Genomic DNA, 27,283 nt, shown 5'->3' on the forward strand with positions numbered 1-27,283 from the left:
AGGAATGAGTAATTGAATTCCATCTCCTGTTTGCTTTCATACCAGAAAGTCAAGAACTCCGATGTTGGTGAAGTTATCATGCCAATTATTAAGCATTCGTTCCAAATGGTACATTACTTACTAGTAAGGCGGACTGAATTCCCAACCTACCACTTTACACAATGCCAATTCTAGCTGTTTCTAGCATTAACAATCCGTTTTTGCATGGAGCGATCATTTTTCGGTACTTGGAATGATTGTAAATGATCACATGAATAAATATCCTTTTCGAAATAAACAATAAAAAAGAATTGGGACATTTTTTTTCTAATCGAGATAAATCTTTCTAACTTGGCTCGTAAAGAAAACTAAACTTGACTAACATAAAATATAATGAAATGAACATAATAATACGTAAACATAATTCACGTCAGTTAAAGCATTGGAAGTATTTGTCTATTTCTAACGGCTTAGAAGATAGCTATCATAGCAGGTTTTGAGTGGACCTTAATATAATTCTCATTAGATGCCATTATTTCAAGTATCTTTATATTTTTCAATCAAAACATGATAACGATGAATTCTAGCAATAGTAACAGTACAAATATCAGAAATACAACTGATTGTAACAAACTCCTGACTATGAATGAGCTTTATTCAAATTTTTATTATGAGGTCCATCTTTTGAAAAATGTTTAACCTTAATGTTTTGACCTTAAGTGTCAACTTGCAATATTTCGAAGATTATTCAGATGAATGTAATTTTTTAAATGATGTTTAAGACAAAAAATAATAAGGTTAGATTATCCACTCACTTTATTGTAGACATCTTCCCAGAAATCCAGTGTAATGAGCTGAAAGGTGGTGAGAATAGACCACCCGTAGGAATCGAAATTGGTGTAACCGTAATTCGGATTTTCACCGATTCCAGGAAGACACGTGTATCCCTCGGGGCATCGCCTGAAAGGGAAAAAAATGTTGACCTATAAAATGGTTATTATTTAAGAAGATTCTAGGTTTCTAAGGTTTCTAAGGATTCTAGGTTTTCTAATATAAATTAAACTGAAAAAAAATTATTTTAGTTTTTATAAGATTTGTTGTTGAAGATGCCATTTTAATTCAGAATCCATGGTTTCCAATAAGGGAAGTTTAAAAAAATAATTTTAAAGCTTAAAAAAAAAAAAGATTCGTGTACCGCTACTACTTTGTGGATTTTTTTTTTTTTTTTTTTTTTTTTTTTTTTCATTATTGAAAATTGTTCTCAACAATATGTATTTCAAATCAAAATTGTATCAATTCCAATCTTTTGAACAAGAAAATTTTTTCCTGAATTAATATTTAACCTTTAAAAAATGCAGCATTATTTTCTGTGATATCACACGAAAATTTTTGTATCTTAAAATGTGCATTTTAGAATTGAATCTTCATTGCCCAATTAATAATAAAATTAAAATTAAAATTACCCAAAATAATTTAAATGTTAAATAACTAAAATAATGAAAGAATACTGACATCATTACCAAAATTATTTATCTCTTTATCTTTTAATATCATTTTATCTTTTTATTTTCCTCTTAAACAATTAGTTATAATTTTTAATGAAATCATAAAGTTCGTTGCACAGAATTATACAATAAAAATTTTCAAGATAAGAATAATTTTGGATAAAAGTAATTTTTTCAATAATTCAAGATTGGTTTTAAAAATTTGAAAATGTTTTTATTTCATTTCTTTACACCAATGTTAATTGTTTGTTTTTCTTCTGCTGAGACATGTATGAAATGCTATTAATTTATTATTGAACATATCAGCTTCTGTATTTCATTATTATATGCAATAAGTAGTGATAATTATTTGTTAAACAGAAAATAAAAAGATTTTTTATGCACAAAATTTAATTCCGTATGCCTGTGTTCGACGTTACACAAGTATGGCGTTTTTATTGTCTTTTTGGTAATTTTGGTGGCTGCAGGTCAATCGGTCTCTCCTGCAGAGAGCCAACACACATTTATCTTTATTATTCGTAGAGATTTTGAAACATGTTATGTTAACAGTTTATGTTTTAATTTAACTCAATTTATATTCGTAAGTTTTCATAATTATGGTTAAAATAATTGGATAAAATGGCTTTGTTTTCTGAAATACATTGATAATAGCTGTGACATGTTTAAGTTAGCACATAAGCATTTTTTTCATAGAACTCTTTGAAGCAACTTATATAGAATAATAAGAAATACAAAATTTATAATATTTTTAATAGTTTATTGTAAACGATTAGTGCGATTCTGCTTCAATATTTAACTAAATATTTATTTTGCATTTCCCACTTTTAATACTTTGCGACAAAAAAAAAAATTAGAAATTTAGATTGCTTTGAGGTATTTATAAAGAGTAAAAATTTTGTGTTTGTGTTTTATTTTCATAAAGGATCGTCTGTCAAATCAAATTAGTATTAGAGTTGGTGTTGGATATAGATATTTTGCCGCCCTAGGCTATATGCAAAAAGAGCTCCCTTTTTTAATAAGACAGTCAATTTAGTTTCATGATTTGGCAGATATTTTTCAGGATTAATTTTAGTTTTTTTTTATTTCATTAACTTTTTGAGTATGTATTTGCTTTTATTTATTTAATACTAGCCGCCTTTGGCGACCAGCCGGTTCGCCAATCTTAATGTTCGTTAAAATTTTAATAATTAAATATTTTATGCAATTTTTACTTTAATAGCTTCTTCATCAAAATATTTTAAAACTTCAAATTTTGATTATCATATAATTCATTCATAATATTATAAAGGCCTTCAGTCATAACGTAATATGTATCTCTCTCATTTTCTGTTAGCACCCGTAGAATTTATGCTTTAAATTAAAGTGGAAAGAATTTATCTTCAATTAATATAATAATATTTTTTACTGAAACAAAGCATTTTTTTATAATCTGATTACTGAAAATAGAGTCACTCAGCGTTTAAACTTTATGGGCACTAAAGAATATCTTTTTAAATTCATGTAATATCTCAAGAGTTGGTCAGCAAAATTTTCTTAGATTCATTATGAGCAGATCGATTCATTAACAATGTTCAAATTTAAATGCATCAAACACTAAGAAAATAAAACGAATCGTTTAATATAAACGGTTGAAAACAGGTTTTAAAAAAACTACTTAAAAAACGATGTACTTAAAACTATAAGCATATACAAAAAATATATAACTAACATAAATACAATTTACTTACAAAAGCATGCAACTAACCCAAAAATAATTTAAATCGTCCATTGATAACGTTGTCATGGCAACAATCAGAACAGAATGCGCATGCGTGAATTTTCTTCGCCGGTTACGTAACGCAAATACGCGATTTTTTCTACGCCAGTTGGGGTAACGCTATGCGGATTAGAAATTTTTAATTTCCTTTATTCTGTTTTATTTTAATTCAAAAGTACTTCAGAATGAATCTGAAAGATTGATTCATTAACAATGTTTAATTTTAAATGCATCAAACATTAAGAAAATAAACGGAACCGATTGAAATAATCCGCCGAAAAATTTTAACCCTAGCCTCATTACTGTTGGGAGAAAAAAAAACTGAAGCCTTTCTCGTTTGGCGCTGGGGATAATGGAAGATTTTTTTGGCGGAAAAGTTGGCGGTGGGGAAAATGGAAGATTTTTTTGGCGGGAAAGTTAGTTTTTAATTAATAATTAAAATTCTAATTAAAAATTCGAAAAAAGAAACCCCAGGTGCACATTCCCAACCTCCAAGGTATACATGTATTAAATTTGGTAGTTGTATGTCAAACGGTCTGGCCTGTAGAGCGCCAACACACACACACACACACACACACATTGAGCTTTATTATAAGTATAGATAACTCTAGACTGCCTGGCTATATGGGTACACACATTACTGAAGCAGATATTCAACTTTATAAATATTCTGATAATGTAAGGGAACACACAGAAGCCTGGACAATATTATATTTGATAAAATGTTTATATTGCAATTATATTTTATTATTTATAGAATTTGTAATTTCTTTATTTGAAAGAATTTATTTATTTGACAAATAACGAAATATAAAATTTTAAATAGTTTGCGAACTTCTCTGAGCCTAGTATCTAGGCTCCTGCCTAGTTGAAAATCCGCCAATGAGTAAAAGAATCAATTGAATAAAAAATGCAAATCTGAAATGCTTCATAATTTATCTTTTGATACATTACAGCATTTATGCCTGTTTTAAAGATACTTTAAATCAAAGCAAATAACTTTCTCCTTACCTGGATCCTGTCTTGTTTCCGCAAACAGCGGGCTGGCCATCATTGTCCACAAGCCATGAGGATTTGTTGTGCACGTGCAGGGCATAAGCTCGATGAGAGAAGTTCTGTTGGTAAGGGAAGTTCAAGACACATTTGTGACGTAAGAGACCTACGTAAAGCTGCGAGATAAAAAAAATTGTATTGGTACGAAAAATAAAACGCAATTCTGTTCAGTTAGTAGTATTACAAATTATACTTAAATTATTAAAAGCAGACCGGCATAGCCTGTTTGGCAGAGCGTTTTATTCGCGTCCCTGCATCCCTTAGGTGTCGAGTTCGAACCCCATCGGACGAAGATTCACTGCTTGCTTGGTGGTTGACACGCGTATAAATCTGTCGTGCTCACAAAGTCCTCCATGTCGAGAGTAATACCATTAATACCTCAGGACTAAATTACGATCTGCGAATGAAATGTATGAATGAAGTCCGCCCCGTAAAAAGGGTTGTGACGTGTGTGTAACTAAGTCGCTCTCTTGGCCCTAGATGGCGCTTCTATAAAAAACAAGTGGCGCTCCCCCTCCGACTTAAAATCGCTGTCTTCGTAACAGCGGGCTTGTCCATGGCAAGTGCCATAAGAAACAACAACAAATTATGCTAGTGCAAATTAAAAGTCTTTCTACAAACATTGTTATAATGTAATTTTACTTTCTCGTACAGGAAGAAAACGCACTGTAATCATCAAGAAATTAGGAATCGAGATTAATGAATGACCATGTTTCAGTTCTCCCTAAATCCAAAAAAAAGAAAACCACATTTTTGGATTATATCTGTCTGTGAACACGATAATTCAAAAATACTATTTTCTAGAAAATAAAATTTAGTATATGATTTTCATATCAAATATGTAGATTTCTATTAAATTTTCTAAGGAATTCATTCAGAGGAAAAAACCCTAACCGTTTGTCCTGGGAATGGTCCAAATGAATAAAATAACAATAAAATGTTAAGAGCTGGGCAAATAAAATTTGGTTCTAAGATTAAGTATCTCAAGTGTAGATCCGCATAATATTTGTGACCAAATCCATCAAGAGGTTATTCATCTATCGGTCTGTATTTTATTATGCATATAAACTCTATAGCTAAAAAAAAATACAAAGACTTAAATAAAAGAAATTTGGTAATCCCCTGATTACAATTATAGTTTTATGTAAAATTTTGAGTTTTTTTATGCGTTAGAAAAGAGGCATCCTAAATACTTATTTAAATTTCTGGTATTTGTGTATCAAACTCATACCAACGATTAATAGCCAAAGAATGCATGCTAGATTTACCGGGTTGGCAAAAAATCCGTAAAAAGTTTAAAAATTCATAAAACCCGCAAAATGAAGCAAAATAAAAGAACGGTTTGCAGATTTAGCATCGATAAGAGATTTTTTTTTAGGTAAAAATAAATTAAAAAAACAGCCGATAGGTAGCACTGGTATGAACGATTTAGTTGGAAATATGCAAATGAGATAGGCGATTATAAATACTTACGCTCTAGATCCAGAATCAGTTCTCCGTTGCATGCTATGTGGAAAGGATAAAGCTTTATTGGTGAAGCTGTTTTACCTGAACCAGGAATCAGCGACTGTTGCACTGCATAAAATCCAATTTCAGAAAAATGTGAAGAATATTAAAGGCATTTAACAGTGCCAGCCTCATAAAGTTTGTTCAGCGATTTTAGGAACCTGGATCGCTGGAAGATCATATAAGGTCCGGACGACCAAGTCTAATGCAGACGCGTTCAGAGTGCGTTGCAGCTGAAATGGGAACATTAGCTTCTGAAACCGTGGCAGGAACTAGCAGTGCACGAGAAGCTAGTGTGGTGAAGAGCTTATAAGCCAGTTAACAAGTGCGAAGCACGGTTAATTGCTTTTGTATTGTGGTCTTGTTACTTGGCTGCGAAACACAAGGTCCCGGGTTCTATCCCCGCTCATAACAAAACCGCTACACTATCAAATGCTTGAGATTACCACCATCCTGGATATGCAACATTCTTTATCAGTATCCATACGAATTACAATCTTTCCATGAACTTTTAGCATCGGATAAAGAAGACTGCACTAGACTAGCACTGTAGAGAGAGAAGCATTTGTGAGGTGGGCTCTTTCCAAAATTGAAGAAGATCCCTCCTGGATCTTTAATATCTTGTGGACAGATGAAGCTCATTTTTCGCTCCATGGTGACGTTAGTACACATAACTGTCGCATCTGGGCGACGTCAAATCGACGAGTGTATGCTCCCAAAGTCATAATGTGGTGTGGGTTCACTGGTTCCTTCATCATAGAGCCCTTCTTCTTTGAAACACAGTGTCCGGTAAATGGATGGAAAACGGTGACAGCAAATGCTCTGCGTTATTTAACGCTTCTGCGCGAAAAAGTTGTTCCATGTTAGAGCGAAAAAGATGCGCTTTCTGCTATTACATTTATGCCAGATGGAGCAACAAGTCACACTGCCATTCCAGTCAAGGAATTCCTGATACAGACGTTCGGGGAAGAGAGAATCATTAGTAAACGTTGTAAGTTTCCATGGCCTTCTCGGTCACCAAATATGACACCAGCATACTTTTGGCTATGAGGAAATTTAAAATCCCGGGTGTATCGATTCCGTCCATCCAATCTGTCGGAATTAAAAGATTCAATCCGCCGAAAGATGTCATGTATACAGACGGGCACGCTGCACTCTGTCGTTACTGGTTTTGTGACACGCCTGCAATGGGTAATCACATGTTGTGGAGTATGTGGCAATATGTTGAACACATAAATGATTTGATAGTATTGTTTTTGTTGTTTACGTGTCTATTCTTTCACTTATGTACGAAACGCCACCTATCGGTTGTTTTTTTAATTACCTTTTTTTTCTTACCTAAACAAAATCCCGTGACTTAACAATGCTAAATCTGCAAACCGTTTTTTTATTTTACTTAATTTTACAGGTTTAAATGATTTTTTTTTACGGACTTTTTGCCCACCCGGTATTTAAAATGCTATTTTCACTCCACAGATTGACTTCTTGCAACCGTTGTTAGTCGGTTTTATTTACTCGACTATGAAACAGAATTCTCATGGGTGAAAATAAAACTCTGAGTACCTATAGTATAAAAACAGGACCGGATTGGTTAACCTTTTATTAGAGAGAGTATGCGAGAAAGTTTTGGGCAGACTGCAGCCACCAGTTATAATTAAAAATCATCATTACAACAATCTGTAAATTCTATACTAAATGTCGTCTATAATGATAATTTACGTGCCATTTGATTAAAACTGGATTCCATAATGCGAAATTCTTGTAATTAGTAATCTCTTGCTTATAACAAAAAATAAGAAAACACAAAGAAATCGATTGTAGACTTCCGTTAAATAAATTATACATGACATATAAGCATTTGTACATTTTTAGATCCTATTAATAATAACGACAGACACTTACTTTTATCTATTGCGTGCCGTAAAGAATTAGGAAAAAATATCCACCACTATGGCTAAATTCTATAAAAAACATTTCGTGGCTGACGTTTTATGAGACACGTTCAAATAGTATTTTTAACTTTAATTCATTTCACTAGCTAATTAGATCTTTTCTGGATTTTTTTTCATAAATTAAAGTAACATTATAAATTCAAATTACAACTTTCAAGCAAAAATGTTTAAACTGTTAGTTTCCACGAAATAAGCAGAAAACAAATTGCTCTGAAAAATAAATACAATTATTAAACCAAATTTTATTCTAAACGAGTACCTGTCGGCATCGAGAAAACCCTCAAAATTGATTTAAGTTGCATATACAGCTGCTAACATCACACACTGCAATAGAATTCCGCTAGCTGCTCCCATGGGTTCTGAAAGTAATTGTTGCCCAACCAGGCAAAATGGAAATGGCATTCATTACTCTGAATTAGTGCACTTATCTTTCCAAAAGTAATCAAGGTTACGAATTCAACATTTTCTGAAGTGATGAATTCCGTTGGGAAATGGGTATTATTTATGATGAAATATTTCTGAAAGTTCATATGTACTCTATTCGGATGCGCATTCATTTCAACAAAGCATCGAAAAAAAATTATAATATACCAAAATAAAGTGAGTAGTTTGAAAGGACGTAATAATAATATTCCGCGATTTTTTTTTCCAGCTTATTATCTGCCAATCCGTTTTGATTGAATAAAAATAAAGAGAATACTTTGGTTGGTGATATATTTTTATTTCGATTGCTATATTGAAGGCTGAAGCTGATTATGAATACACATGTATGTAAGTAATATATATGTATGTAGGAAATAAATTATTTCCAAATGTGAAAAAAAAATATGTTTTGGTTTTGAATTGATATTATGAAAAAAAAAATCTTTCAAGTTAATAAATTCTCATACATCTTAGAATGGTACAGGTTTTATCAGATAATCAGCATTACACAAAAATTGGTAAAACGATTTATGCAATAACAGAATTACTCGCCGCTGGTAGACTGGTTTCCTGGAGGGTTTGGGGTTTTTTTTTTTTTTTGGCTCTAAAGGAAACATAGCAAATCATGATCCCTTCTTTAATTTAGTCCATGTATTGAAGTTGAGTCAGATTTCTGCTTCAAGCTCTTTTAGATGCTCCAGAATCATTTTGTTCAACAGAAGCTGCCACGAGCAAGCCTCGCTATACCTCGAGCAAGACAATAGAGCGTTAGAAGTTACACATGAATCTTCAGAATTTTATAACTATAATTTAAAGAGATTGTAAATTTAATTTTTATCTTTATACGAAAAAAATGGGTATTCCTCCCTCTCTCTTTTTTTCTCAACCCTCAAACCCTCTTTTTTTTGTGAAGAATTCTCGATTTATATGCTTGATAAGATTTGCGAGACCAAACATTATTAAAATCACCACCACAACAATTTACATGCATTTTGTTTTTCAGTATATTTGGGGAACCTTAAGAAGATTATAAAAGAAATAACCTTTATTTATTTATTAGAATTCTTCTGTTCACCATAGTGTAGTAAAAACATCGTTGATTTAAATTCAGATATATCGAATACGATGAATCAAATCACTAAAGTAACAAATAATTTATCTGAAAATGCGTTGGCAGCTCTTGTTTATAAATGTACATATTTCAACTTTGCAGTTACGGAACTTCCTCCCCCCCCCCTTTCCTTTTTTTTTCTTTGAATACCAATATTTCTTCTCCTAATTTCCAAAGTTCTGTGTCTGGTTTAAATTAACAAAGACTAATCCCAATAATAAATCATTGAAATCTCAATCACACAAATAAGAAGACCGTCACTAAATTTGCTTTTGGATAGAAATGGAAAAAAATAATATTTGGTAACAATTATGGAAGCAAGCTGTTTCGAACTTGTCTAAATATGCAAAATCAATATTATAATAGGGACTCACTTGTAAGGCTAAAAGTGCAAATACCATCAGACAAAACACTGTAAGAGTCATCACCTCTGCGAGCATTCCCAACGAATGTAGCATTGCATTTACAATGGTCTTTAGCCCTGAGAAGGAAAAAACGAACGCCACTAAATAATTGAACAAAACACTGGCGCGTTGAAAGTATTCAGCATTTTCAGAAAAATGTGAAATGAAATTTTACCTGGCGTAATAGAGACAGTTTTGAGAGCTCTCAAAACTCGAAAAGTTCTAAGGCCAGATAAATTTCCTATGGCCATACCAAAAGCCTGCAAGCACAGTGTGATGTATCTGAAAAAGAAAAGAGCCTTACATAAAATGGATGTTTTTAAACGACCTTTTGCTATAACTGCATCAGTATTTAATAACTCTTTATTTCTTATACACTACAGTAATATCTCATGCATTTTAAAGTAAATTAAGAAGGGTCATATAATCAACTAAATGAGTCGTTGATATGAATGTTTAAATTTGAAATTGCTTAATATTAACATAATTTAGTCATAGTCACATGATCAATAAAACTGCACATGCCAGATAATACAAAAATTTAGGAATAAATACAAAATACAAATTTTCGGAAGTAAAAAGGAGTTGCGTCTTCGCACTCATCTAGGTAGAGCTTTTAATATTTTTATGTTTTAAATATGGTAAATAAATTTATTGTCAGTTAATATGGCCTTATAAAAAGGATTCAAATGAAGCCTGCCATCTCTGTACATATGAAAAATAAGAATAAATTGATTGATGAATATCCAAATATTTTAAACTAAGTGAAATACTTGTAAATCACGCAAGAGGATGCAGTGAATGCCAATCAGGATTCGAATAAACATTAGAAATAACTGTTAACCGCAAATTGTGCCGCAAAATATATCCAAAAAATTCTGTTTGTTTATCCAAAAAATTATGCAGAAACGGAATTAGGATGCGTTAGCATCCCATTCGGGCATTAAAATTTGCAAGGTAACGGGTAAACCTTTTCTCCAAGTTAATAGCAATATTTAAAAGAATCAACTCAGATCCACGTGTTTAAATGCACCGTGTCAGTTTAATATTGGGATCCCTTGTGAATTTTCCATGAATAGAAAAAAGACATGGACATGTAGCACATAATTAGTAAAGCAAAATGGACTCATTTATTTGATGAAACACGATGTTTTTATTGGTCCTGTGTTCTATGATGTCATGGAAATAGTCTAGATGTTGTAATGTCCCAAAGAATGGAGGTATTTAAGCAAAGGAATTTCAAGTGTATCGTTTGATACTTGCATATTTTTCTATTACATTTGCTTAAAAATTATTTTTAAAAAACTCTACGCTGATTCATAAAACTTATATTTCAATATTATATAAATATTTAATTTCGTTACTCAATATCTTTAAATTATCAATAAATTTGTATTTCAATATTCCTGTGTTAAAACATAAATAGATCCATGAATAAGTTATTGTTTACAGATAGTTTTATCTTTGTTTTACAAAACTTTGTTAAAAAAATAAATAAATGATTGTAACATGATAGACGTGTAAGTCTTTTTTGTAAAGAGGAAATGTAAATTTTAATTGAAACTTTTCATTCGCACTTACCCAGATAAAACTACTATGAAATCCAACCAATTCCATGGATTCCTCAGGTATGAATACTTATTCAAAATAAAACCTTTGGCAATAACTTTGATTATCATTTCTATAGTGTAAATGACAAGGAACACGTATCTATATAGGATGGAAAATGCAAAATAATTTCTTCAAGTAATATATTGCTTAAATTTAAAATATTGCATTTTTGTACTTAATAAGAAAATTTATTAAATAGATCAGTTTAAAAATTCCAAGTGATATTGTATTATTTCATGCAATATGAATTTTAAAAATATAAAATAAGATGGCAAAAATCGTTTATTAAAAATCAGCATATTAATTAAAAAACGTAAAATATCGTTTGCTTCAAAATGTTTTTTTGAAATATGAAATGAAACAGCAAAAATCGTTTATTAAAAATCAGCATATTAATTAAAAAACGTAAAATATCGTTTGCTTCAAAATGTTTTTTTGAAATATGAAATGAAACAGCAAAAATCGTTTATTAAAAATCAGCATATTAATTCAAAAACTTAAAATATCGTTTACTTCAAATTGTTTTGTGTAAAAAATTTCTAACATTCCAATTTTTTTAATGCTATAAAATTTGCAAAAATTAAACTTAATTATAAAAGGAAGCAAAAGTAAAATTTTATATTTAGTATTCTAAACTGCATATTTTTAAAAAAAATCTAGAAAATTATTTTTAAAGATTCTTTCAAACTAACTCACTCAGTTTCTTCTATAGGTTGAGATAAAGCAAGGAAGACACAGTTAAGAAGAATTGTCGTCATGACTACCAGTTCAAAATACCTAAAAAAAAGAGTCATTAATTGAAATGATAATGTTTAAATGAATGCATTCATTTTTACTAATGACTTTTGTTTTACAAATTTATGCAGTTTTATGGCTTATTTTTAGTTATCGATTAGTAATTAATGGATGTTTATTGATTTTTCAATTTGTAGATGATTTCGACATCGTGAAGAAATTCTTTTGAATGGAGAGAATAAAATGAAGTGAAAATAAAAAATTTCTGGGTTTATTGACAAAAAATAATTAACTTGCACTACAGAAATTCTATTTTTCAAAATAGTTATTTATAAGTTCAGATAATTATTAAACTGAAATCTTTTTTAAAAAATTTTGCGAATATTATTGTAATAATTAATTAATATTCCATTAGAAGAAATAATAAAAGCATCAATGTATAATAGAATGTATATTACAATGTATAATAGAATGTATATTACAATGTATAATAGAATGTATATTACAATGTATAATAGAATGAATGTATATATTTGGAATTGTTACAAAAGTAAAAATGTATGTAAAATAATTTATATCTATAAAGACATTATTTAAGTATTTTTCAGTATTTATAATTCTATTTTACCTGTGGCAAGAAATACGAATGGCAAATCTTCTTACTATAGACCAAGGACTGAAAAGAAATAGAGAATCTTCTGCAGAATACCTGTATAGGTAGTAGCTGGAAGACCTTTTAGCTATCACACAGAATGTCTGGAAAAGAAAAAAAATCATAAACCCCAAAATTATCAATAAATGGATATTAAGTTTAGATTTCTCTCAAATCTCATTTGTGTTAAGGGATCAATCTTCGAGACATCACAAGCATATGCCAAGCGTCATGCTCTTCATTCGCCTAAAAAAATGCGCAATAGATTTAGAAAGAGTTGGCTTGATAATGGTTATTAAAAAATAATAATTGCTTTTCTGAATTTAATTAAGGCGTATTTTGCGATCATGGTTTAGGTCCATTTCTAACGTGATTATTTAATTACATTTACGTTGCCAAAGTTTAACTACTTTAAATCAAATCTGTAGAAAAAGAGATGCAAATAGAGATGTTGTTATTTCTTATGACACTTGTCATGGACAAGCCTGCTGTTACGAAGACAGAGATTTTAAGCTGGTGGGGGAAAGTCTCTTGTTTTTATAGTAGCGCCATCTAGTGCCAAGAGAAATACTTAGTACACACACGTCACAATCCCTTTTACGGGGCGGACTTCATTCACCCATTTCATTCACAGATCTTAATTTAGACCTGAATCAGAGAACGATCACCCCTGATCCAGTATCCCCAGTGGCATTACTCTCGACATGGAGCACTCTGTGACCACGCCAGATTTATACGCGCATTTATATACGCATTCCAAGCACGCGAGGAATCTTCGGCCGGCGGGGTTCGTACTCGCAACCTAAGGGACGCGAATCCAACGTCCTACCAACCAGGCTATCCCGGCACTGACTAGCATACCAAGTCAAATCTATTTGAAGTCTCATATGTTTTATATGTAATTTCGGAATTTTCACGTTTATTAGTTGTTCCCAAAGATTGATTGCGATATTTTGGTAATAAGATCTTGGCTATGGAATCAGAGGTTTCAATGGCCTAATTCAACTTCTTCGCAAATTCTGACAAAGAGTATCCAACTCTTCCCCTTGATGTTGTACTGGTATTTTGAAAAGGAGGTATTAATTCAGGCGTTGTTCACAATATTTCAACAAAATTCAAATTAAGAAATGTCTTCAAAAAATGCCCCCTTGATGCGACAAACCAGAACGTTAAATTAAACCATATCCAAAGATTATTTCCATTCAATTTGTTTTACAAAAATTGTTTGTTTAGTTTGCGAACAATGTTTGAACTAAAATGGTGGTAAGAAGTAATTTTGCATTCAAAATTTATCCTCTAAGTATAATGTAAATAATATTAGTATTTGACGCTGGTAATCTTCTCAGAATCAATCTGCTTCCCAGCAGATTTAATAAAAAAAATAGTTTAAAAAATTTTTAAGTCTAAGAAAGTCTTCTCAAGAGCTGTAATCATTATGATCTTTTTCTAGAAAATAGAAGAAAAATTATTGCCGATAAAGCAATTTGGTAATTTATAGTGATTTAAACCGCAAGATGTAAACTTTTCCTTAGAAATTTACAGTTTTATAAAATTTGAGCAAAGTTTAAAATTTAGTAATTCTAAAAAGGACATTGAAAACTTTAAAAAAAAACTAATAATTTTATAAAATTAAAATATTGATAAATTAATTAATTACCAAATATAAATATTCCGTTTCTTACAAGAACTAAATTCATCTGAATTCTATGCTGGAAGTAAAAGGACAAACTTGTATTTTCAATGAAATAAATGAGTCATGTATTAGAAAACTGTAATAATTTGAAGTCTCTTTTTATTTTATCTTAGAATTTTCTATAAGAATAACTTTGTAAAAATTATCAATAATTTGTAGAAATTATCAATGCTGAATTAATCCTTGCATTTTTTTCTTTCATTTCTTTATTTATTATTTATTATTACAAATTATTATTACAAAACATCTTATTGCCATAAAATCAGATGTACATGTATTTTTTCGTGTTAAAATGCATTCTTGCAGATGAAACATAGACATAATTTCTTTTCATGCCTTATAATATAAAAAAAAAAATTATGATTGATTAAAATTATTTACACATAGTTTATTAATGCAAGTATATTATGAGAGATCTATCATTAAATAAGAACACAGGATAGTAAAATTTTAAGAATAATCTTTTGAGCTTCGATTTTTCGTCAAGAATACTTATTATAATTTTTTTTATTTTTATTATTACATAATTTATTAAGATTTGATTATTTATCATTAGATTAGAAAACAAATTTTCTTTAAAAAATGGCAGCATATATTTTGACATAAAGACTACAATCAATGAAATTCTATTAATGGATCAGAGTATGGTATGTCAGCACCGTAACAATGAATGTTTTGTCAAAGGCATTTAATAGCACATTCAAATAGTTATCTGACATTTAATTTTCTCATAAAATGGATCCATAAAGAAATGCAATCAATTAATTTTATTTGGGAAGCGAAAAATGAATACTTTACAATAGAAAGTGGCAGAAATAGCTTCTTTGTATTTAAAAAAAAAAAGTACGATTTTCAGATTATCTATCACGATTTTGTGTGACATTAAGCTGTGTCTGCGAATCAAATGTCACACGAATTTGTCTTTTAAGGATAATACTACCATGTATCGATTATCGGAAGCCTTTAAGAAAGTTACGCAAAAAGTAAAATAAGGCTAAGTAACAACAAACTTATCCCATGCTAATGAAGCTAAAGATGAATTAGTTTCTGGCCGTCTATTTTCAACGCACGGAACAGTTGGCTGTAAAGGTCATGGGCGGGAATCAGTAATGAGGCCGCCGGACAATTAGAACACTGGGTGGTGCTGGCCACGGAATGATGTCATCTCGTCAATTACCCCTTGAAGGTAATAACGCTCTCTCTCAAAATTACCGGTGGCTTTTCATTTTTAAGAAGAGAGTGGGAAAGACGACAGGCTGGGCTATCAAGATTTTTGATTGTATTGCCATCAATTAAAGACAGCACGCACGAAACATGGAGAAAAAATATTTTTCTTTTCTTTTCTTTTTTTACCTTCATTTTCTAATATTTCTTCTTGAAATATGATTAAAAATGTATAGAATCTGTGCTTCGTTTGTAAAAGATATGTTCAATTTCATTAAGTCTGAAGATTTTAGTAATAATTTATGGACTTAAGTCATTCACGAATTTAATGCCATCCAAATTCTGTGTCTATTTTTATTCTAATAAATAGTAAAAAAAAAAAAAAAATAGTGACGGTTATTTTATGATTTTTCTGAAGAAGATTTTTTTTTTTTTTAATCTGACCTAGAATATACGAAACGATTTTTTTTTCTAATCTGACCTAGAATATACCAAACGATTTTTTTCCAAATGTGACTTAGAATATACCAAATGATTTTTCCGAATGAAAGCATATCTTCTTTATATCATATTTATTATTTCGAAACCTGGCGTTACAAATGACTTCATTTATGTTGGCGATTTATAAATTTCAAATTATCATTTTGTTTCAATTCCTTCCAGTGGGAAGTATGGTAATTGCTAAAACTATCAAAAAAAGATTTGTATTTATACATAAACATTTATATGATAAAAATCATAACATTATCAACATGCTCGAGATATTTGATTTTATTGGATCCATGAAATTTTTATTCCATAATATTTTGAGTAATTTACATTTAATAATATTTTGAGTAATTTACATTTAAATAAACAAATATTTCTAATTTCCATTGCATTTAAAAATAAACGTTCTCACCTGAAAGCTTGCTTACTGAATATAAAATGTATGTTTTTGGATTGGTACTAAAATCCATAGCACTTTATTTATATGAAAAAATAACCAGACAATACAACATTAACGGTTAACATTCTAGAATAGACACAGAATAGAACACTCTAGGATATTAAACATATAGGAATAAAAATGTCAGTTATTGTTACTTAATAAGAAAATGGTTTAAAATATATTGGCATTACATCCATCAAAATAAAACTTTTGTTTATTTTAAAATATAATCTTCAATTTTAAACTTTTTCTGATGGATTGTTTTATGTGATAATCAACATGGCTATATTTCTCTCAAACAGCAATTAGCCATACTGTGAATTTTGATTAGAATTGAAATACCTTATGCTTCAAAGTAGTGACAAGTTTTCCGTTGGTTTCTATCGAGCCTTACACATTGAGGTAAATAAGATCAATGACGATAAAAAAGAAACATCAACATGTATTTGCAAAATATAATGTTTATTATAGCTTATATGTTTATTTATTATCAAGTTTATTATTACTTCTAACTCCCTTATATAAAGCATGTTTCTTAGAAGCATTCTGAAGTTGAAGCCCAATGAAAGAGACAAATTAATTCAAAAATAACTTTCATTGAATTTGTTCGATAAATATCATAATCTAAATCTGTTAAAAAACATTTAGCAGACGATTCCTTTTCAGACATTTTATAACTGCTACTATTTTTATTTTGTTAAAATATTATTTAAAAGTAAAAGCAAACGATTTTTTCTTTGATAAACATATATTGTTAATATTATTTCGTTTATTTTTTGTTTAATAGCTTAGGATCAATGGTAAACCTTCTAGAATCTGGCAATGTTTGTAAGATACGCTGTTATGTTGAGAAAATAAACAAGCCGATGGAATTCTAAATTGCTTGGAGTATTATTTTACCTTTAAGAATTTAAGATGCTTTGCAAGCTATATTTTGAAGCTTAAGAAAACGGGTAGTTTTCTAGAAAGCATGCAAAAGAATTATATGTCTAGGAATATACTCTATTCTGAAGTCTAGGATTTCTTTGTATTAGTGTAGCCATTTTCATTAAAAATGTTTCTTTGGAAACAGTTAACACTGAAAAAAGAATAAGAAATAGCAGATATAGTCTACTTTTAAAAATCTGAATAACATTAAAATTCACTTCATCCAGAAATAAACACTAAAAGGCCAAAAGGTGCTATAAGAATTAACAAGAGCTTCAACAGAGGGCATGTTGAATACGATTTATTACTTTCCTACAGAACAAAACCGAGATTTACCTTATCGAGTCCGAACTGACCAATGTCCTCCAGGGGTGTGTAGAAAATCTTGGCGGGCAACAGATCAGGTGCTATGCAGACACACTCTCTTTCTGGTAGGTTAGTGGCGCGTTCTCGACGGAAGCCGTGTTCTTCGCGTCGGGCCTCCGCGGACCGACAACGGTTCTCCTGTCGGGCCAGCGACTCACGTGTGTAGGGCACCAGGCGGAGGCTGCCTGCAGACCAAGTGCCCTCCTCCATCTCTGCCTTCAATCACCTGCTGCAAGTCTGAAATATCTAAAAGAAAAATTCATTAGTTTTCATGAAAAGTGAAACAATTCTATTCCAACATGATATCAAGGAATCAATAAAACCTCAGCCAATTATTTTGATTAATTTGTGGGTAGAATTAAATTTGAAGTCCTACTTGCTACTTTCTGCAATTTGCATCAGAAAGAAGTAGAATTTTTAAAGGAAAAATTAAGATAATAATGAATCTGAATTATGAAAATTAAATGTATGAATTCTTTCATAACTAATATTTTTTACCATTAGAAAGTTTTGCTTTAAAGTTGCTACAAGTGTGGAGAAAAAAAACATTTTTCCTTACCGAATACAAGATCAATATAAACATTTTTTTTCACCTTTTCTTTTCTAACCGAATTGCATTCAATCAATTATTTTATTGTTTTTGCTAAACAATTCATCTATATTATTCTATTAAAACACATAGATAAGAATGACTTAAATATCTTCATAGAATTAGTGAAAATCAGGAGTGTAAAATGAATTCATTTAAGAAATGGAAAATTCGAAATTTACAAAATATTTTTTTTAAATTTTAATTACAACAATTGTCAGCACATGTTCCCACGTACTTTTAAAATAAAACGTGTTTAGAAGTTAAATTATTTTATTTTCTTGTTATAAATATCAGTCATAATAAGAAAATTCTTATAATACTTTCTTATTATAAGTATTATAATCAGTCTCACAATTGTATACGCTAGAGTTAACTTATGCATTCTCATTAGTTTGGATGGAAAGCAACTCTCTTCCGAACTCGTCTGTTAATTAAGGTATCCAATTATGATAAAAACATCTGATTTACCGACTACTTCAATAAAAAAGAAAATGTGGCTTTTTTTTTTTCTTTTGCAGATTACATTTTTCCCTTTCCACAACGGCTCATCATTTCCTCCTAATTGTATTAGAAAAAGTTATAGCGATTATAATATACTTTATCTGAAGCAAAGTCAAAATGGGGATAGCATTCCAAATAGAAATTGGCTTTATAATTGTAATATTTTGAAATTTTTCTGTGTTTTCGCATATAATACTGTAAAGTACATTTATAATGTGAATTTTGAGAAAAAATTAGAATGCCTTGAGCATATATAGCAAAGAATTGGAGCTTTTTTTTTCAAAAACTAAAAAAAAATGCGCAAAAGAATTAAGTGGAAACGGAAAAACTGATCTGTCTTTATATTGATAAATTGCAAAACTGCGGAATTATAATTCGTAGTAGCAAAGACAACTTATAAGATATGCAAGCTGCAATTATTGCAGTGTTTTCACAGTTATATTATCAATAAACGAAGTTGTCAATAGTTGGCGAAAGTACAATTGAGCAAAGGTTTTTGATAAGTTCTTCAAGTATGAGAAAATAGAACCCTCAAAATGCATAATAGACATAATAAGGCTTCCTTTGTTTAAATTGTGTGATGAACAATTACTGTGTACATGTCTACACAGAAGAAAAAAAAAGAAAATACAGATAAATATTTTAATGATATATTATGGAATTCCGAAACAGCGCAACATCATAAAGTTTAAACATAAGTAAAGCTTATACTTATATTTTAGTTTAATTAAGATTCTAAAATTATATTAACGACTTTAAATAATTGAAAGTTGAAAATTGGAAGTTACTTGTTAAATGGAATGAAATTAATTGAAAATTAGCTAATTAATAATTTCAAAAGCAAAAACTCAACGGAAAAAATTCTTTTTGCCAACAAAATGAAAACGCAAGCAAATAAGAAAAAAGAAGATTAGATCTATTGCTTTGAGAACTTTTAAACTCCTGTGACTATTGGAACCATGTTTTTCAACCAAAAGAAATATTTAACTATTATTTTTCTCAGCTTGGCTTTCCATAAAAAATCCCTCATCGTTAATACAACTCAAAAACTAATGAAGATAATTACCTGAAATAACAGTGTAAATGTAAAATTATATAAGCAGTGAAATGAGGCAAAAGTTTTGTAGTTGCTGATATCCTTTTTTATTTATAAGTTTTCATAAAGGGTGTGCCAGAATTAATGTAAGATTTGAATTTGCCACCATTTGTGCAGTAAAGTGTTGCCAATCCTATTTAAAAAAAAACATTTGACAGCTGACAGCGTAGGGTTAGTAAAGATGGAACGTTACACGATACAACAATGTGTTTTCATTATTGAACAATATTTCAAAAATAATGAAAGTCTGTCGGCTACAGTTCAAAAACTTGAGAATTGACCTTCTAGATTGTGGGATTGACACCATCGGATTTCTTTTTATGAGGTTATGTGAAGTCAAAGGTCTATGCCAGAAGCACTCGTGCATAAAAGGAGGAAATTCAACGCTGTATCAACGAAATTCAACCACATTTATGCAAAATGGTCATGGAAAATTTCGACAAAAGAATGCGTATGTGCCAACAAAACCACGGAAGTTATTTGTCCTATATGTTATTTCATACATAATCGTATCCTATGTACTTTACGTTTCAATAAAAATGTAACACTTTAAAGTAGAAAACTGTGTTTTTTATTTAATTAAAATCTTCTCTTAACACGTTGTTCTATAGTGTAACGTTTCTTTTTTACTAACTCTACTCTGTCACTGTTTTAATAGCCTTGTCAATACGTTACTGCATAAAAGGTGGCAAATTCAAATCTTTCGTTAATTTTGGGAAACTCTTTATCGAAATTCAATTGTAAATCATTTGAAAAAAAGGCATATCTATATATATTCCCCCCTAATTTATTTACATTCTTTGGACCATTTTATAAACTAATATTTCCTATAATTTTTATGCAAAGAAATTACAGTTGCGGCATTACAATTTAGCGTATACTGTTAAAGATTTTTCACAAGTTCCACTAAAATTTACTACAATTTTCCTTCCTTCTCAAAATCATTATTATATTTATAAAAATAACTTTTCCGTCATTTTCATGTTTACAATTGCCAATGCTTCTAAAAAAATTAAAGGTTTTTAAAAGATCCAATTTCTTAAAAATTTTGTTCTGAATGTAGTCGGTTACTTTAAAAAGTATTTTATCTAAACACTGCATTGTTACGATATCTGCATATTAAAGAAACTTGGTAAATATATCATTTTTCAAGTGTAATTCGTTATAAATAATTTATCAAAGGAGAAACATCTGCCATTGCGTGACACTTATACTCTCTGTCTTGCAAGAGATAATGTAAAAAAGTAGGTCATAAAAATTGTACTTAACGTAGAAGTTTGAAACATCATACGTTTTGAAAATATTCTTCTAGAATCTTATAAACATTTTAGCTTGTCGGATTTTTATATTAAAGAGAAAACGAGTGATAGTAAAAAAATAAATAATAATAGATTGTTAGCATAAAAGTTTATAAAAATATTTCCGGATAATGTAAATATAATAGATATTTCAGAAAAAATCATTTAAAAACTCTTTACACACTTTATTATTACATTTCTGAATTACCTTTACCACTATTCTTCAAAATGCAGTTATTATTCTTTTCCCGTTTAAGTAAATACATTTTACTGGAAAGCAAATACAAGATAATGGAGCTGCAAAAAAATATGTCACCATACGGACGAATGATGGTAAGCTACCTGATTTGAAAAAGTTAAAAAGAGTTAGAATTTCCATAGAACATTTGTATTTCAATAGAAATACAAAATATTTTGTAATTTTTATGTTATATATAGTAAATATTATTGAATTACTTCGTATTAAAAAGAAATTTTAAAGCTTTTCAGGCTTTAGGAAATTCTAATAGCTTCTGAAAGATTTTTTAAAACAAAACTAAATTATATATTTTGTTATTTTACAACTACAATTCTCTTGATTTCTAATAATCTGAATGACGTATTTTTATGCTTTTAAAAGTATTTTATTTTGTAATTAAAAGTAATTAAAGAGAGGATGAATCTCTATTTCCTGGTGAAGAATTTATGAAATAATAATGTACGAGTATAACTTTTTTTACAAATAATATATTCTTTTAAGAATTCTTGATACCATTTCTGATAAATATGTTTCTAACAATCAATCCGAAAAAATTCAATATTTTAAATATTTATTTAGTGCAATTGAATTGGAACGTCTTCGTAAATATTGATAGTGAATAATGTATATGTTACCGTTAAAGTATATAATGCAGTTATTTCATAGAATACCTAGTTATTCCATGAAATAACTGATCGTGTCCGTTAAAGTGTGTAATATGTTATTAATTTGACACTTTAACTCGTTATTCTATGAAATAACTAGGTATTCTATAAATTAACTAATGAGAGACAGTTAAAGTGTAAAATAAACAATTTATCTAAAATGTAATTAAACTAATGATAGACAATTAAAATGAAAAAGAAGCAATTTATCTAATTTATTATCTAATTATAAATGGTATTTATGGAAACTTATCATAAAATCATTTGTTTCAACAAGGATTACTAAAATGACACTTGGAATGACAAAGAACATTATTTCTAAAACAAAAACATTTTTTATTTCTAAAACAAACAAACAAAAACATAAATGCAGTAGGGATGGAAGGTAAATGTATTTGTCGTGCGAGATATATGATATAGATTATTTTACACTTTAACGGGCTGCAGATCGTTATTCTATGAAATAACTAGTTAAACCATGAAATACAAGAGAGTTTTACACTTTAACGGATACGATCAGTTATTTCAGGGAATAACTAGGTATTCTATGAAATAACTGCATTATATACTTTAACGGTAACATATACAATCTTGATGTGAACAGGAGATCTTTGCATGCCTATTTCTGCATCGATTTTTTAAACCCTTTGTAAATTAATGTGATTATTTCATATTATTTTTCAATCATATGTTAAATGTTCCTGTGCATGCCATTTATTTCCAAGTTGTTCTTTTTTTTTCATATAAGAAGTGACACTGCATTGTTATGATGAAGCGGCATATTTTACTATTTTACGTATGGCTCAAAACAGCATAATGTGACACTATTAGCATATTTCAGATAATTGGAAGAAGAATAAAGTGTGATTTAATGATATAAAAATACAGTTATGCCCAATTTCAGTTATATTAAATATTCGTAACGAAAATCAATCCTAAGGATTATATGGAGGACGTTTGCACATTTTCAGAACAATTTCTGTTTAAAAAATGTATGGTTGTTTAATTAATTTGTAAGATGTAAAGATTATTTTTAAATATCCGAACTGGTAGCCTTTTTTCTGGTCTTTAAGTCTTCATAGTCGAATGATCGAAGGGCTTTTCATAAGATTTCTAGAAGTATTGATTTTCATTCCTTTTCTTGTGTTTCCAGAATCCATCAATTGAGGTAAGTTTACCCCTAAAATGTTGTTTTCAACAGACCAAAGGCACAATAATTCAGACACCACAAGAAAGCACCTATCTCAGTCATCTTTTTTTCAAGGAATTCAGTGGTACTTTTTCGAAGTATGACTTGTAGCTTTGCCTTGATGAAGCTTTTCCTCTTTGGTGGCTAATGTGATAAAGAAGTGGAATTTCTTTTGTAATTATCGAACACAAAGCTTTCTATTAATATGACGTTGAATTGATTTTAACTTTTTTTTTCATTATCTTGTCTTTTTACTTCCAACAGTTGGAGAACACTGCGAAAATATAATATCCTTACTATATTTTTTTTTCTTTTTTTTTTGCAGAAGAACCAGAATTTTATATTTTTTCCCTTTCTTTTTCGATAGTAAATAAAATTTTCTTGTTTAAGTATTTAGACAAACTCAAACTTTTATTAAGAGTCACTATTTACATTTATCTCTTATTAAGTACATTTAAATAGATAGATCTTCTATTAAATAGATGCAAGATTCTATAAATTTTCTGCGTTGAGTCCCATGCCTCGGCAAAAACAAGTGAACATTATATATTTAATCTTTTAAAGTTGTAAAGTCTTGATTTATTATTTTATTTATTGTTGCTATAGACATTTTTAAAATCTTTGCAATAAATTTCTGCATCGGAAGAATTTTTCTTATTACTACCAATTTCACTTTAAAAATATCCGAAATGGTATACAGTGCCTCAAACAATTGAGAGTACACCTTACTTTTAATTGATAAATCCAACTTTCAATATAAATAACACATTGCCAAGAAGTGCAAACATGTCTTTTACACATAACAAATGGTTTAATTTAAAGTAAAAATAAAGAACAATCAACGAAAAATTTCTAAATTGAAAAGTTTAAGAAGCCTTTTAAATAAACATGTGCACATTTTTCCCTCAAGAAATTGAGAATGCACCAATGAAGTTTTTGTAATATCTTGCATACAAAGAAAATGTCAATATTTAGTTACTTATCCTTTGACTTTTATAATGGCTCCTAAATGTCGTGGTACCGATTCCACTAACCTTTTGGTGGTATCTGAAGATATTTTACCCCATTCTTCTTCCAACGTTTGTTTTAAATGGGTTTCGTGTCTAATTTTGTGTTTTTCGACCGCTGTTTCGAGTGTCGTCCACAGATTTTCAAGGACATTGATGTCGGAGGACTATGGCGGTGTGTGTAACTACTGTTTACAATGAAAAAGACATCACATTTTGACGTTACGTGCATTCTGTTTGGGTTGTTATCCTACTGGAAAACGAAATTTCCTTCTAAACCCATATTTTTAGCACTTTTCTTTAGATTGTTGCAAAATATCCAAAGTATATCCAAGTAAACCATATGGTTCATAATGCCATTTGTAAAAATTAAATTTCTCTCCCGGATCAAACAATTCAACTCCATACCATGTCGGAGTCTTCACCATGTTTAACTGTAGGACGTACGTTTTTTTTGGATCCAAAGCGGTATTTGACTTTTTCTATACGAAGCGACGGCCATCACTGCCAAAAATGCTGAATTTACTTTCATCATTAAATATAACTTTCTTCCAAAAGTTATTGGCCTTCAATTGATGAGTGATTTCTGCTTATGATTTGAGAAGTTTCTGCAGCAAATTTGACTACACTTACTTTAGGATAAGTTTTGATTTTTTTCAAAATTTTCTTTTTTGCGACATTTTTCAAAATAACTTTTCTTCCTCTTGCACATTTATTTTCAATCAATCCATCATTTTTAAATGATTTTTTTTGGACACAAGTGTGGTTTTTACCAACAATTTCAGCTATTTCATGATAATATTTTTCTTTTTAAAATAATCTTAATACGAATTTCCTTGCATCAATACTGTTTTCTCTTCGAGGAGACATTTTCCAATTAAAAATATCGCTTTACGTTCATCTAACAAAATTAATCACACAAGATATTTAATAGGTTTAAGAAAAGATTACACAAACTTAGATTAAAGTAGCAGTCAAGTAGAAAATATTTAGTTAAAAATGTGCGAACACCTTCTGTACTCTCACTTTTTGGAGGCAAAAATCTGCATAGGTTTATTTAAAATACTTCTGAAACTTTTTAGTTTAGAAATTTATCGTTGATTTTTCTTTGTTTTTTCTTTAAATTAAATCAATTGTTATGTGTAAAAATAAAAACATGCTTGCACTTATCGGTAATGTGTTATTTATATTGAAAGTCGGATTTATCAGGTAAAAGTAAGGTGTACTCTCAATTGTTTGAACCACTGTATATCTTCCCCTATCTATTTACCACGTTGAAATTTTAATAGCATACATTTCATAATGTCTTTGAATAATGGAATAAGAGTGTTTCTCTTCAAAAAACGCACACTTATCTTTCCATCCACAGCTTTTTGGAAACGACATTTTGAAAAAACAAGTTTAGAAGTGGCAGACGATATTTCTCATTTCAAATAACAAGCGACTGCCAGAAAACTTTATTCGGAAATATTTGCTTTTTTTTATATATTATTATTATTATTCTTTATCGGATTCATTCAAAAAATGTATAAATGCCATTTGTATTTTTACATCTCGAACAAATTCGTAAAAACAAAACTAAGAAATCAAAAAAAGTTTTTCAAAATTTTGTTTAATTTTTAACCTGAAATATTGTAGGGTAATAATAAAATTTTAGAATTGTTTTTTATTGTTTTAAAAAGTTACATTGAATTATGGCAACGATAGCGAACGCAAACAAATTGATTTAATATCGACCCAGTTTACACATGTTTAAGTTCAATTACTAAAATAATGAACAATATTATTTCAAATATTTTGAACAATTATTAAAAGTAAATTTAAAAAAACTGTACGAAGATGAAATTAATATAATTATAAAGCAAATTTTTAAGTTTAAAAGTGATGCAAAAATAACTTTGGAACAATTATATGCTTCGAAGTTAATGAGGAAAGACAATAAATATCGATTAATGTTTAATTAAAAATCTGATTAAAATTTTGAAACCTTTTCTCTTAGAAAGAACTAATACTTATTTTTCCACAAATTTTATAGCTCTTAGTTCAACCGTCTGTCCTGTACTGCATTTAATGAGATTTGTAATCATACATGTCGCAATTTATGGATAATGTCCAAATCTATAAATATTATCATTTAAAATTGAGAAAACTATTAATGTGTAGAAAGTAGCATAAGGTAAAAAATAGAAATCAAGTGTTATAAAGTAATTGAAATACTGTACCACAATTTACAATAAACTGCCATTTACTTAAACTTCATGTCAGTTCAATGGAACTATTAATATTCAATCCTCGTAGTTCCAAATTATATTCGCTTTTACCAATGAACTGTGTTTGAACAGGTGATTATTTTGAGACTAGTCATGCTATTTTATATTTACTCAAAAATTTTCAGTGTTTAATCTCCATCTTTCAAACGATGCTATTTCTATAGCTTTCGAATTAAAAATCTTATAGGCGCAAATAAAGTTTCTAAGAAGATATCAGAAAAAACCTTGCTTCAGAATCTCCCAAATAGTGTTAAAAAAACTAAATCTTCGTAAAAAGAAATCACAAAAAATATTTCCTATGTCATCTTCTCAATAATTAAAAAAAACATTTTTTTCAAGTATTCTGAAAATAGCAATGTATCCAATAATTAATATCAAACTTCGAAATATTTAACTTATTTCATTCTCGACAGTCCCATTGGAGAAATATATCTGCTTTAAATATTAAGATACATTTATTATAGTTTGTTTTTTTTTTGCCAAGTATTGATTCCATAATTCATTGCTAAAATTTAAACAAAATCTTTTGCACGTTGTTTCAAATCAATTATCATTATCTTTTATACTGAATATCTTCTAAAAGCTTCATAAAAGTTGGTGAACAGCTTAAATATTCTAATCACGTCCGAACTCCCGCTTTCAAATAAAGCGAGGTAGTT

At 29.4% G+C, this 27,283-nt stretch overlaps 1 protein-coding gene across 1 annotated transcript in view; it reads right to left on the bottom strand.

Annotated features, from left to right (window-relative positions):
• The window catches only part of LOC129971986 (sodium channel protein 60E-like), a 75,868-nt gene that overhangs the window by 28,933 nt on the left and 19,652 nt on the right, over positions 1–27,283 (bottom strand). Inside the window, exons 2-9 of the mRNA XM_056085965.1 lie at positions 17,739–18,014; positions 12,664–12,791; positions 11,997–12,077; positions 11,271–11,399; positions 9,865–9,971; positions 9,660–9,766; positions 4,252–4,409; positions 795–939 (exon numbers count right to left, since the gene is read on the bottom strand). Coding sequence (XP_055941940.1) covers positions 795–939; positions 4,252–4,409; positions 9,660–9,766; positions 9,865–9,971; positions 11,271–11,399; positions 11,997–12,077; positions 12,664–12,791; positions 17,739–17,978 — 1,095 coding nt within the window. The 5' untranslated portion in view covers positions 17,979–18,014. The remainder of the gene's footprint in view (positions 1–794; positions 940–4,251; positions 4,410–9,659; positions 9,767–9,864; positions 9,972–11,270; positions 11,400–11,996; positions 12,078–12,663; positions 12,792–17,738; positions 18,015–27,283) is intronic.

Source organism: Argiope bruennichi, chromosome 6 (genome assembly GCF_947563725.1).
Source record: "Argiope bruennichi chromosome 6, qqArgBrue1.1, whole genome shotgun sequence".
NCBI lineage: Eukaryota > Metazoa > Arthropoda > Arachnida > Araneae > Araneidae > Argiope > Argiope bruennichi.